At 45.3% G+C, this 14631-nt stretch overlaps 1 protein-coding gene across 1 annotated transcript in view; it reads left to right on the forward strand.

The window, feature by feature from the left end:
- The first annotated feature begins 5006 nt into the window (after positions 1-5006).
- Positions 5007-14631, forward strand: part of RSBN1 (round spermatid basic protein 1) — a 163100-nt gene continuing 153475 nt past the window's right edge. Inside the window, exon 1 of the mRNA XM_086923321.1 lies at positions 5007-5448. Coding sequence (XP_086779447.1) covers positions 5031-5448 — 418 coding nt within the window. The 5' untranslated portion in view covers positions 5007-5030. The remainder of the gene's footprint in view (positions 5449-14631) is intronic.

Genomic DNA, 14631 nt, shown 5'->3' on the forward strand with positions numbered 1-14631 from the left:
AGAACAGGGAGTTAAGGAAGGAAGCGGGTGGAAGACAACAGCATATTAGCACAGGAGAAGAGAACAGGGAGTTAGGGAAGGAGGCGGTGAAAGAGAACAGCAGATCAGCACAGGAGAAGAGAAATGTGAGTTAGAGAAGGAGGCGGGGTGAAAGAGAACAGCAGATCATCACAGGAGAAGAGAACAGGGAGTTAGAGAATGAGGCGGGAGGAAGAGAACAGCAGATCAGCATGTGAGAAGAGAACAGGGAGTTAAAGAAGGAGGGGGTGGAAGAGAGCAGCAGATCAGCAGAGGGAGAAAAGAAGAGAACAGGGAGTTAGAGAAGGAGGTGGGTGGAAGAGAGCAACAGATCAGCACAGCAGAAGAGAACAGGGAGTTAAAGAAGGAGGTGGGTGGAAGAGAGAAGCAGAACAGCACGGGAGAAGAGAACAGGGAGGTAGAGAAGGAGGCGGGTTAAAGAGAGCAGCAGATCAGCTCTGGAGAAGAGAAGTGAACAGGGAGTTAGAGAAGGAGGTGGGTGGAAGAGGGAAGCATAATAGCACAGCAGAAGAGAACAGGGAGTTAAAGTAGGAGGTGGGTGGAAAAGAGCAGCAGATCAGCACAGGAGAAGAGAACAGGGAGTTAGAGAAGGAGGCGGGTTGGAAGAGAGCAGCAGATCAGCACAGGAGAAGAGAAGAGAACAGGGAGTTAGAGAAGGAGGCAGGGTGGAAGAGAGCAGCAAATCAGCACGGGAGAAGAGAAGAGAACAGGGAGTTAGAGAAGGAGGTGGGTGGAAGAGAGGGAGGGTGATAGAGGGAGGGAGGGCGATATAGTGAGGGCGATAGATAGATAGAGGGAGGGCGATAGAGGGAGAGCGATAGACAGATAGAGGGAGGGAGATAGACAGATATAGGGAGAGGGCGATAGATTGAGGGAGGGCGATAGAGAGATGGTGATAGAGGGAGGGCGATAGATAGATAGATGGAGGGCGATAGATAGATAGAGTGAGTGAGGGCGATAGAGTGAGTGAGGGCAATACAGTGAGTGAGGGCGGTAGAGTGTGTGAGGGCGGTAGAGTGAGTGAGGGTGGTAGAGTGAGTGAGGGCGATAGAGTGAGTGAGGGCGGTAGATTGGTAGAGTGAGGGCGGTAGAGTGGTAGAGTGAGGGCGGTAGAGTGAGGGCAGTAGAGTGGTAGAGTGAGGGCCGTAGAGTGAGGGCTGTAGAGTGGTAGAGTGAGGGTGGTAGAGTGAGGGCGGTAGAGTGGTAGAGTGAGGGCGGTAAAGTGAGGGTGGTAGAGTGAGGGCGGTAGAGTGGTAGAGTGGGGGCGGTAGAGTGGAAGAGTGAGGGCGGTAGAGTGAGGGCGGTAGAGTGAGGACGGGCGGTAGATTGGTAGAGTGAGGGCGGTAGAGTGGTAGAGTGAGGGCGGTAGAGTGAGGGCAGTAGAGTGGTAGAGTGAGGGCCGTAGAGTGAGGGCTGTAGAGTGGTAGAGTGAGGGTGGTAGAGTGAGGGCGGTAGAGTGGTAGAGTGAGGGCGGTAAAGTGAGGGTGGTAGAGTGAGGGCGGTAGAGTGGTAGAGTGGGGGCGGTAGAGTGGAAGAGTGAGGGCGGTAGAGTGAGGGCGGTAGAGTGAGGACGGTAGAGCGGTAGAGTGAGGGCGGTAGAATGGTAGTGACCAAGACCACTCCCAACTGTGCTTTACAATGCGCGCAGAATGCTGCACAATCATGCACTCTGAATGCCAAATATAAACCATACACCTACTTTGTGTTATTCCAAATCTGCAACACAAAAGTGAGAATTAGCTTACATATATTAATGGTGACTATGTAAAATCCTCTGTGCCTAAAAGCGGTGTAGCAGTCACAAAACGCTTATTGTGTTGAAATCCAAAATCTACTGTATCGTGGTTTTCGAGCATGCACCTAAAGATCAGCATCCAATTGCTTTGTAAAAAGAAGAATATGTGAACACATTAACTGGACATAACCTGTGATCAAAAACATTCACACTAAACATATTGCATGAATAGTAGACAGTACACACTCAAAGAAACACTAATTAGTGATCCATAGTTCCCACAGTGAAGAGGCGAGCCTGTAGCCTCACTGCATGTAAAGAGGAAGGTAAAATTTGGCATGAAGTAGATAAAGTGTGATGCTAGCTAGAGGATTCACCCAGCTTTGCCATACTTACTTCGTCCTGGGCTTGCCTGGATTAATAACCTAGATTAGAATCAACAGTACCTGAATGTTAGAAGTGTGAGCTCACTTAACAATCTTTTTAATGTGTGTCATGCCGACAGCAGCATGTCTCGCTGTAAATGCCTGGTGCCAGTAGTCTAGACCGAGCAGCAATGGCAGGCATTAGTAAACACTTGTCATGAATGCACTTATTGCATGTCTTCCACTGTGGATGCTAAGTGCCAGTTGGCTAGACCACCCACCCAGCAGAAATGGCGGGCGATTGTGGAACCACATCCTGCAACCCTTCCTTTTAACAAGGCTTCAACATGGCAGTGTAGAGGAAACTTATTGGTCTATCAAGCATTTTGAATAAGAAAACAAATACAAGCCAAACAAGGATCGTAGCTCGTGCAGAACAATCGATTGAGCTGCGGTCATGTGACTTTGGGTCAAACCAAAACTTAATAACAGCCTGGGGATGCTGAGGTGAACACCCCTAGATGGACATTACAACCCGAACTAGACTGTGATGTGATTGAGTGAGCCGGCGTTAAACCGATAGGGAGAAGCCCTGCAAGCTTAATGGGCAAAAGGTAGCTATGTCAATAAAAATAAGAAACTACACATTAACAGATGAAATATGAAACATAACGATAATGGGCTTATCAGCTGCTGTTAGCAGCAAAGAAAGAGGAAGAGACTACCACAGAAGCATTTTATATGTTACTCGTGTTGTGTGTAGACATTTTGCATCTCGTTTTTTGTTGTTTGCTACAAATTCCTACTAGGTATTGCTGTTCGTGATTTTATTGGCTGGTGAGCAAACAGAAAAGAAAATCCAGCTTAATCAGAGTCTCAGGTTACGAAAAGATTATGGCCAATAATAGCTGCAAAACTAGTGATTCTAAAAAAGGAGCCAGAAATTAGCACGTTCACGGTCCTAAATTATTACTCTAGACATTTCTTACAGCGAGGAATCGGATTTTGTCACTCACAAAGAACTGCCTAAAATAACGCAGGCTGTGGACAGAGCTACCAACTTTGGAGGTGGGGAAACTAGGTTTGAGCCTCGGCGTCGACTCAATGACAGAATCCTGTGATTTTGGGCAAATCACGTAATCTCCTTGTGCCTAGTACAAAATGAATGTGTCCTTGTGCATCTTAATTGGTGCTCATGTAAAGCGATCCAATACGGGTTGAGATTGCGCTATATGAAACTACAAATAAAATGAAATAAATTGAGGGCTTCGCTGGTAGAACTATCAAAGGAGCTTGATTGAGAACTTGGGGTGAGGGCGTGCCTTAAACGAGGACAGAGGTGGGCGGTAAGAAACAATTAAATTAGCGTCCATCAAAGGTACCCCGGGGCAAAACAGCAGTGCCCCTATGAAGGTCATTTGTATAATGTGGTATTTGTAGTACGTGTAGTATTGTGCGTGTGGTATGTCTCGTGTGTGTGTTAGCGCGTGTATGTGTGTGCACGTGTGGAATGTGTGGAATGCAAGCTTGGAGAGAATGTAGTGGGGAGAGAGTCAGTTGCTGTAGGAGAAGGGTGGAGGTTGCTGTTGTGTTCGGTGTCGCTGTACCACCTTATCTTCATGAATAAAGAAGAAGTGAGGAACGTTGATGAGCCTACGAGTCTCTTTTAACATATAACTATGAAGAGGAGAGGAAAGGAGGGGAGGGGAGATTAGAGGAGAAAAGTAAAAGTAGGGAATAGAGAAAAGGGGACAATAAAGAGAGAAGGGAAGGAAGAAAGTTAGAGATGAAACAAAAAGGAAAAAAGAAAGATAACGAAAGAATGAACACTGCTAATAAATAACAAAACGTGAAAGAAAGAAGGGAACAGAAACAAGCCATAAAATAACCCAGTGAGTAGGATTAGAATGGAAGTGTTTGGCGGCCCTCCACTGGTTGTCTGAAGAACTTGTACCACAAGAATAAATCAAAGCCCATGTTTTTCAAAGTGAAAGTAATTAGGCCAGTCATGCAAGGAAGAGATAAAAAAAACACAAGCTCTCGGCATTGCTGTGGCAGGGGAGCGCATAACTATGAAGTCTGATGTGGATGGGGGGGAGAGGAGCAAATAGCGAGCGCGCGCACGGAGCACATGAACTGTCGATAATCCTCATTCAAAAGCCCCTTGGTAAACTTTCCTGGAGCAGCTCTCTACATCTCTCATATAGCGATTGCTTACGCAATACGCTAGGCGAGACCTAAAAAGTAATGCCCCCAGCATAATCTGATGACGGGCCCCGAAGTTTGCCATATCTCGCAGAAATAGAATGACATTGAGTTGAACAGAACATTCTGACCTTTTGGGGGCACCTGCTATGAATCTCCGACACTGCTTTTATTTCTCTTTTATCTTGCACGCGCACTGTTTCGCTGTGTCTTTTGGCACCCGGTTGATCATTGGCTGTCTCCCACAGTCTCTCATTGGTTCCAAGCCTATCAATAAATGTTGGCTGTTTCCACCTGTCACGGCCACGCGAGTACAGCTGTCTAGGTTACCAAACTGCCAGTTCAACGTCACGCAACCAATCAGGCGCCAGCTGCCACATGCGTGCAGTCGCGCACGCCTCCATAGCCGAGAACTTCCTCACGTCACTACAGTCACATTCCAAGGACTCCTAGATAGCTACAGTTCGAGGCGGACCCGTGAGGATGCGCATGCGCCATAGCTTGTTTTTGCAATGGGACTACAGTTGTCAATGCGGTAATGCCATTGACAAACCATGCGCCATAGCTTGTTTTTGCAATGGGACTACAGTTGTCAATGCGGTAATGCCATTGACAAACCACAAGACCCAGCTTGCACTTGCTTTCGGCGCATGCTCACTCGAAAATCGAGGTGCCATTTAAAAATAATGTTGGAAATGGCTGCGCAGGTCGAGGTTCTGCGCGTCCGGGAAGAGGGGAGAGACAAAGGGAAGAATAGGGGGAGGAAAAAGAAGCGCCGCGAGGATGATGATCCAGGCAGCCAACGGGGCAAGCGGGTGAAGCTGAATCAAGATCCCTCTCGCCATCACCACCATCATCACCATCGTCACCACCACCAGAAGAGCAGCGAGAGCAGGAGTGACCAAGCCCGGAAGATGGGGGGCCCGGGTAGTAGAGAGCTGGAAAGCCCACAGCCCATCTCCTCCCTCAGTCCAGGACACTTCACCTTCTGCCCCCTTAAGCTTCCGCCACTACCCAAGCACAAGAAGCAGCACCAAGGATCTTCGCGGGATGCCACCGGAACCAGCAGTGGTAGTTCACCGGCGAAGCCTGCAGCAGCTCGAGGTGAGTCCCAGGCAAGCACAGAACGCATTTCCACAGTTGGTGCAGTGGGGACTTGGGGCTTGTGTGCTTTTAGTGTTATGAAGTCTAAGTCTGTGACAGAAAGCACTGTGAATATTTATGTCATTGTTTTTAACTTGAATGACACATAGCAACTTAAACTGACACAACGTCTGCTAAAATATTTAAGTTTAAGGTAATAAAGTATTTAGAAAAGATAGATCTGGGTAATGTGCAGGCTGTACTTTATGCAAATATTTTTGTATAACTGTCCTTAAGATGCATGCACTCCAGATCAGCTGGTCACCTTACAATACCTCTCAAAAAGAATACGGCTTTGTCATCATCATAAAGCTTCAATAAATGAAAGCCAACACTGGCTTCCAACCAGCCTTTGCGTATGCAGATTAACCAAACGCACACGTTTACCTTTCTTTCAGGTAGCAGGCGCACCCTGGCCCAAAGGTTTGTTTCTTAGTCAGCAGTCTGCCACTTCCTCAGCTTCACAGCACAGGCTACCCCACTTCAGCTGATGCATTTCAAATTCAGAATGTATGCCTTTTAACGTGAAGTTGGGAAACCATTTTGCCAAACTAAGTATGAGCAAGTCGTGCCCCTCAGATCTCGCCCACTTTGACCTCTTCGTGAACAGCTTGCCTAGGCGCAAATAATTATCAATGCAGAACTTTGCGAAGAAACGTGTATATCATATATGTTTTGTATGCATTCCTTGTACGTGTCTGAGTTTATATTTATGAATGAATCTGCGTAGGTATGCATTCAAAGTGAATGCGCATAGGTACCGGCGCTGACCGTTTGTATAAATGCATGTGGACTTCACGTTCAAACTGCAGTTCGAGTTTTGCACAGATCATGCATCACTGATCGGTAGTGCATAGCTTTTCACGCTTAGAATATGATTGTGACTATCCATGTGTAGTGTGGGGTTTTCAGATATAGTTGGAACACAGATGTATACGCAAAGGGTATCAATGTATGGAGGGCGTTTGAATCATGCACATAGTATATATACATGCTTGAGAGTATAGATGTCAGTGTTTAGGTTTGAGTTGGTAATTAGGATACTGTTTATTCATGTATTGGTGTTATCTGTTAATTTGCTCGGGAATGTGTATTCTTGAAAAACACAGTTCTAGTTTGTGCATGTCGAAGTATGCGTGACTGTGCATGGAAAGAGGAAGGTGTTGTAAATCATGTACCTACGTATCAATTCAACGATTGTCCTGATGCGTCCATGAAATGGTTTATTAAGGATTGTTGTGGACCAGTCTTTGCAACTCTGCGAACTGAGTAATAGGTGTCCAAGAATGGGAATAATCGCCATGTAATGTTGGGGTAATGGCTTATGTAATTAAAGCTGATCTTCGTATAAATGCTGGCTGACTTTCACATAGGCCTTAAAAGGCCTTCGCGTTACTCTTTCTTCTTTAGTGCTTTGAAGTAACATTTGACAGCCCCCCCCCCAGGATAATGCGGCCTAGATTTGCAAATTTTGCGGCACACAAATTGAAATTTAGCGGCACAAAAATGAAAATTTAGCAGCTTTATTGCGGCACTTTATTTTACTTGTAATCATTCCTTTTCATACCTAAATCAATAGAACCTGTTTTGTCATAGTATTCCTCTTTGAGATAGGCATGTTTAAAGTTTCTGCAGCTCTACGAAAGCACAGCTCCAATCTACTAACCTTGTGGAAGGGGGGCCATATTTCTCCCTGGGATGTACTAGTGCACATGAGTGCCGGGGCACCACTTTCACTGCTCCATGGGTGCAGTCACACAGCCCCCCTTCGCTCCATGGGTGCAGTCACACAGCCCCTCTTCGCTCCATGGGTGCAGTCACACAGCCCCCATTCGCTCTCTGGGTGCAGTCACACAGCCTCCTCTTGTGTTGTGAGCACAGACTCCCTTTTATGGGTAGTGATGACAGGACAGACATCTCGCAAATAATCATCCTTCAGAACCAGGTTCCCCAGTTCCAAATTCGGCAGCTTTGACCATGGTGTCACATCCTTTCCCCCACTAAACACCATACTGCCCACTGAGAGAAATTCACACTCCACTATAACCTAACTGTGCCTTTAAACACCTGGATGAGGCTCGATTAAAATTATGCACTAGACAGGAGCAATATACTGCCTACAAAATAAAGTAACATCATCCTGGAAAAAGCAAACACGTAGGGCATGCAAAATTAAGTAAAGCATGTGAAATGTAAGCAGCAGCAACATGGTTACTTTAACGCTTTTACACTCACTATTCAGAAATCAGTGAGTGCTTTTGCCTGAAAAGTTAAGGACATGACTACAGGGAACGGAATGGACCCATTTCAATGTCCATTGCTTATATCCTTACAGGTTGTAAGCAGTACAGTAAAAAGACCAACTCCCTGAACACCGAGCTGCAGTACCCATTTTGTTTTCCAATCCACGTGTTGCAGTGCCTCCAGGATTGGTGCACTAGTTCCCTGCACGGGGGAAAACAACGCTGTTCAAAAAGACACTTAAATAAAAATAGTGCTTCACTGGCAAACTCTGTAGAGTGGCTTAAATGTGTTTTGGGTACGAACAAAATCAATCTGCCCACTTTGCTATCACTCTGTTTGGCTTTATTTAGTTATTTTTCATATTTTGAACCATTTTATTCCCACAGCTACACTTTGGAACAGTGCTTTCATTGGGCCGGTACTGTCCGGAATACCAGCACTTTTTAGGTTTCTCCTGGCCGTAGCAATGCGCAGCAGTGCTCGCGCAGGCAAAATTTAATGTTATCTCAGTATTGGGGACTTGAACCCGCCCCTTCTTCCATTGGCTAACTCCATAAATGGAGGCTAGCCATTGGAAGACATCGTTGTCAATTACTCTTTCCCTGTCGGGACGCGATTCGGGGGCGTTTCTGTGTCTTTTTTTAAGTCCCGCCCCTTTTCTCTCCGTCATTCGGAGGTAGGCGTTTACTCATTTCCCCCGACCGCCGCCTCGGGTGAGTGCTTGTTTAATAAAGTTCGCTGTAACAACATTGAGTTCCCCTTTAAGAGAGTGGCGCCCTCGAGACGAATGACTTGATAGTCACGTGAGTGCAGGAGGGGAGTCGCCAGGGTTGAAGTAAGTTGCTGGTCTTAATTATCCTTGTGGGGGTACAAAGTGATACGCACCTCTGTTTAGGATAAAACACTTTTAGTACTTGGAAAAGAAGCACGTGCATTTACACTGCCACTTATCACCTGAAACGGCAATGGAATTACCATCGGTCACTCTTTAAATTAAGTTGGCTGACCGAAACGCCGATCTATTTAATACGGAGCAACGTGTATATGGCAGAGCCTCATTTTGTGAGAGCGGGTCAGACGATGGCAGAGCGTGGGAGAGCCCCGGGGGGAGCACTGAGCTCTGTGCGCTATACCTGTGACCTCTCCTCCGAGACGCTATGGCCAGGCCACCGATGCTGCTGCTGCGTCTACACTCCCTGCTACACGGATGACAGGCGCAAGGACACCCCCAGAGGGGCCCCAAGACCCATGCCAGAAGAGAGCTCGGTGGGTTCCATACATGCTGCGAAGTTTCCCGAGTGTCACCGACCCCTTTGAATCAGCCTTTCATGCTTTCGAGGTCGATCACTCGGGTAATCACGAGGCTTGGACCCCCAGACCGCAAAAGTCAGATCCGATTGCGGTTAGATTTGTGGTCCGCTTAGACTTCGCATTGTTGAATAGAGGTAGCGCTGCGCTGCTTTGCAGCGGCTTCTAGTCGCGTTACTGACTGCAGGCCGAGTCCGAGCACTGTATTAAGACTAAGAGGGGACTTTCCATGGCTGTCTTTTAAAAATGTTCATGGAGTTCGCGAAAGTTGGGACGCTATAAGATGGCTCCTTGATTAAAAAAAAAAATGATTAGAGAACTATTAGGCCTACTAAATCTTGCGTGTGTTGTAAATTGGTTATATAGCGCTTACTAGTGCTGACGAGGTGTTGAAGCGCATCGCGGCGAGTAGCACGCTACTCCGGATTCCAAAGCTATATGTAAATCGATAGTAGATTGGTAACGTGGTTCCTTTTCCCTTGTAGGATTACTTGTGGTACATCTGTTAACTTTATTCTCTCCGATTTCACGCATTTACTTCAGTATTTACTCCAGTATTTTGAACGAGGCCACATTAATCCAGGTGGATTAGTGAAGGAAGGAAGTGAGCCAATATTGGGAATGGTGGACACGTGCAGATAGAAGGAGCGAAGAGTTGCGAAGCATTTTCGGGAGATCATTGTAGTTTGAAAGGTTTGGGATGAGTCAGAGCAGAGGCGCAACTAGAGAGCCAAATTTCAGCGGGGGGGACTACTAAACATTGCGGGGGGGGGCATGGGGGCTGACTCTTGTACTAATATGCAGAGTGGAGTTGCAGGGGCTTTAGAAGAAGGGGTGAAAATCAACAAAGCCTCGTTGACGAGTAAAAGGTCTTCTAAAGACCTGTGTGAAGTACTCTGGTGCGGCTGTGTGTTTGTTCGGGAAGCTGTCTCAGCTGTATACATTGCATCTATGACTTAAGTAAGTTAAAGTGTTATGGTTCAAAGTAGTCTTGGGGTGCAAAATAGTCCCTCTTGTATTGCAGTAGCAAGCACTGGCTATATGGCAGAATATCACACTAAACAGCCGATAGCAGCAGGTGAGCGTCAAATACTCTCTTGGCTCAGCCAAAGCAACGTGTCAAGAATTGATAGCAATAGGTCTCTTTGACGGCTCCTCTTACGGCAGACCCAATACATTCTGGCCGATTTCTTTTCAGGTTACTGCCTTTGAAAAGCATCCAGAGCTCGGGCAGTCCCTCAAAGGCTGGTAGGGCTGGGAAAGCGCCCTTTCCAACATGACTGTGACAGTGGGACATTTTGTGGTGAGTTCTTGCAGTGATTCTTGGAAAGGGCACATGGGGCGGAGGATGGTTAATGCTGCACTTAGGCCGAGAAATACCCTGTTCTGTAAACCGCCACCGCTTCCTCAACAATACCTGTTTTCATCACTTTTTCATTTACATCCAATATTGACAGTCCTCCTAACTGTACAGTAAGTAAAAAGTTTTGTAGTGATGCAAAGTCAACTCATGTCAGTAGACCATCGTGTCAGGGACTCCTCAGGTTGTGGTTATAATCCTGCGCCAGGGCTCCCTCGGAAAGGGTTTGTAACACTCCCATGCCAGGCCTCCATCAGGACACCTGTAAAACATTCCCACGCCAAGGCTCCCTCGAGAGGGGTTTGTAATATTCCCATGCGCCAAGAGACCTCTGGGTGAACATGCGCTTTACAAATACATGTTATGTTACGTTCATAATCTTCCCATGCCACCCCGCCCCCCCACCCCTCCCACTGCAAGCGTTCACCCCTGCCCGCTCGGCATTCGAGCAGAGGAAATGGGTAAGTAGCTGTCATTTATTGCTGGTTTCATGAGCAGCAGGCATGTATTTCTGGTTTTATATTGAGAGAGAGAGTACCAGCACTTCTCAGAAACAAGCAGGTACTCTGTTACAGAGTACCTGCACTTCAAGCACTGCTTTGGAATTGAAAAATGTCAGAAAATGATTTCAGTTAGTGTTTTTCTTTTTTGGATCCATTTCACTGGGTAACAAATCAAAGAAAGAAGAAAAGCAAGGGGGAGAACCGTTTCTGAAGTCAGGGTTCTCAGTAAGAGAGAAGAAGCTGCTAGACAAAGAGGGAATAAAAGGGAGGAAGAAAGAAAGAGGGGGAGGGCAGTTGAAGCGTTAGAGCAGACACTGTCAGTGTATTCTGTGGCAAGAAGGAAAAGACAGTCCTTTTCCTTCACTCCGCGCCCGCCCGTCCCCGTGCTGGGATCCTAATTTTTGACATTCTTTCCAGTCGAGCCTGCAAGCTGGAGAGCAGAGAAGCAATAATTTCCTTTTCTCGCTCCTCTTTCGTAACTATTGTAAATAATCGATGAAACAGGCAGCTAATACGGCTGTACAGTGCCGTTTCACGGTGTGACGTATGCGCGTACAGCCAATAAAATAGCATAATTTTTTTTATGCCTACCGGGGGACTTTTTCGCGGCCGATTTGGTGAATGTCGCTGCGTCACACTTTCCAGCTGATTTCGCAATTTTTTTTTCATAAATCGCAAAATGCCGGTAGGTCTTATTTAAGTGGCATAAGTAACCAACGTATCAGTCCAGCCTCGTTTTCCAGTTCTCTGATCCTACACTTTCAAGTAGCCTGAATGCTACACACCTGCAGTGCCACTGGAATTATGTGACTCTGCGGCCTCAGCTTTTTTTTTTGCATAATTATGGATTTGTTGAATTTGTGACATAATCCATCCTTTGTTGCATAATCTGCAGATTTTAGTTTTTAGCTCTAACAAATCAAATGTGTTCACGCCAGTGGAATGCCCTTCACAAAGTTTAACTGATTATCTTTCAGTTGCTTATTTCTGTATTTGATTGTTAAACTGGTACTTGTTATGTTATGTTATGTTATATGATGTTATATGGTTGCTTATAGCGCGCACTGTTAGTTGAAACTGTCCTGGCGCGAGGGAGGATTATGGTATCAGCTGAAGGAAAATGCAGGGAATCTACAAGGCTTGTCTGAATAAGTGTGTTTTCAGATGTTTTTTGAAGCATGTGAGGTTGTTCCACTTCTGAGCAGTTCTAACTGTCAGAGATTGCCCCCCTGGTACTTGTGTTATTACCATGTGTAAAAATGTAAATAATGACGTAATGCTATAAAAAAAAGTGCCACATTAGGTTGCATAGTTTGACTCGTCTTGCACCATAATTTTGTCAACCCTGCTGCATCATTTTGTTCTCTCCTGCTGCATAAATCCAGTGGCCCTGCTCACATTCTAAAACATCTTGCATTAGACAGTTGATTTGGAAAATCATAATTCTTTAAGGAAGTGTCTAACTCATGGATACTCACAAACATTTTCCCAAGGGCTGAAAAGTTTGATCAGCTATGTGACCGAGGGCCGTAACGATGCCAGCAGGGTGATGCTTGGAGGGGATGGGGGTGCGGTGGTCAAGATGGCTATGAAAGTACAGGTGTACCTAAAGTTAAATGGTGCTGGAAAACCTAGACACTTCCTTACTATAACTTCAATTAACCTTTTACACCTTGCGTGCTGCCCCGATTTCCCCCCGGTGCTGGACATTCCATAACTGGGTGTGGTCGTGAAGGAACCATTCAGTCATCAGCACAGCTCAACCGTGACTGATGACGGAATGGTTCCGTCGCAAGCATCGAAGGGATTAAATAATGGCCTACCTGTATATTTAGCATCTTTTTATGTTAATGCTTTATCGAATGAACAGCAGCCTTGTGCTGCATTTGATCAGGGGCCGTATGTAAAGGTCAGGAGGTCTGTTTGCAGCCCCTGGGCAGTACTTTGAGTATCTCTGATCAAACTTAATCGATCTGATCGCAACATTACATGAAAGTTAAATTTCATTTTGTGAAATAATGACTTGTATATATGTTTGGTTCTTGCAATGAAAGCTCTGTGAAGTAAATTTTAAGTATAATTATTAGTCATATAGTCACAAACAGTAGCATAGTTGGAAATAATGGAGACCCTTTTCATCTTCATGGTTTGTTTTAGTGCACATGTACATTCATACATTTTCCGAGGGTGCAGGTAACTCTATGTTGAACGCCTGTAAAAATGATAAATACCCTTTTTATATAAATATGCTTATTAGTTTGTAGTATTCTCTCATGATGTTTCATTCCCTATGTTTCCTCACTCTAGCTGCTCAGCCTGTGTGTGTCTACTCTGTATGGAATGTTGTTGAGTGGACCTTCAGTAGAATGCCTGGGTGACTGGATGAAGTGTGACAGTTGGTCAGAGAGGCTGAGCAGCTAGCAGGCTGCTCCTGGTGGGGCTGTGAATTACCATCTACAAGACTTTTACCACCTGTTAATTTACTTCTGAATAAACCTACTTGGTTTACATCATACCAGCGTAGCGTGGTTACTACATACATTTAGGCGACGAGTTGGAGACCTTCCCACGCACTAAAAGTTGTAAAAGAAGCATGAAGAACCCGAAGATGTCCTCTACTAGTTGCTTCTGTGCTGTAAGATTGTTTACTATTTTTGAAACCACTCATATCAGTCCCATCATCCATTAGAACTAGCATTTGCAATGCAATAGGTCTCGTATTACTGAAAGTTTGAACTATTGGCATTGCATTATTATTTGAGGCTCAAAAGAGTCCACCACATTTCTTAAACTCAAGAGGGGAAGATCTACACCTCCCACATTACACAGTGCGACTGCCCTTCAATTCACCTTTCTTCTCACTGTCCTAATGAAGACCGGCATGCTAGGAATCAAATCACCTCTTGCAGCAGTCAGGTTGAAACGTCACCGCTATTAAACTGCCTGGACTGATTACCGAAACCTATGTGGGGTGGTGGTTCTATCCAGACACCACCCTTTTCTGAACAGAGAAATAAAAGATTGCATACATTTCCCAGACAGTCTATTTGGCCTTGGCTAAATTGGATTTTCTCATTGCCATAGTTATCGAACTAGGATTACTTTGGATACCAGTACTAATCCTTTCTTCACTTTTTTCCTTTTCACTGCGCACATGAGCACTTCTTGAAACACCTCTTCTCTCATTCTTCTTGGAGCAGTTGTTCATAAAATGAATGCTTAATTCAGCAATTAGTGTGACTCATTCATTGAGTGTCTGTTTGTTTTATTTCGCTCGCTCGTCTACAGTGCAAACTTAATGTTGCATCTTTCATTGAGTAGCACCTGTATGCTCGACACTGACAGATCTTTCCTACCCCTAACTTAAAATCTGCAAAAACTCTACCATATGTGAAGAATTTCCATCATCAGTAATCTGCCTTACGATTATGAAATACCACGTATGCTGATCTGTGTATCAGGAAGTGAAATAAAAAATTGCAATTCCTGTTATTTCTATACTAATCTTGAGTGCAAAGAAATGTGTGTAAATCTGGACCTGTGGGCCACCTAACTTGAGACCTTTTTAAGCTTCTTTGGAAACAACACAAGCTTAAGTGTCTGCTTATTGGTAAAAAGTCATGACTTTGTTCTCAATCACACCACGAAGAGGTTAGCAAATATTGTGCTAATCCCATCCATTACGCCAATCGAGCACACATTTTAACATAGTTATGTGTCAAGACCATC

This window comes from Lissotriton vulgaris, chromosome 5 (genome assembly GCF_964263255.1).
Source record: "Lissotriton vulgaris chromosome 5, aLisVul1.2, whole genome shotgun sequence".
Classification (NCBI taxonomy): Eukaryota; Metazoa; Chordata; class Amphibia; order Caudata; family Salamandridae; genus Lissotriton; species Lissotriton vulgaris.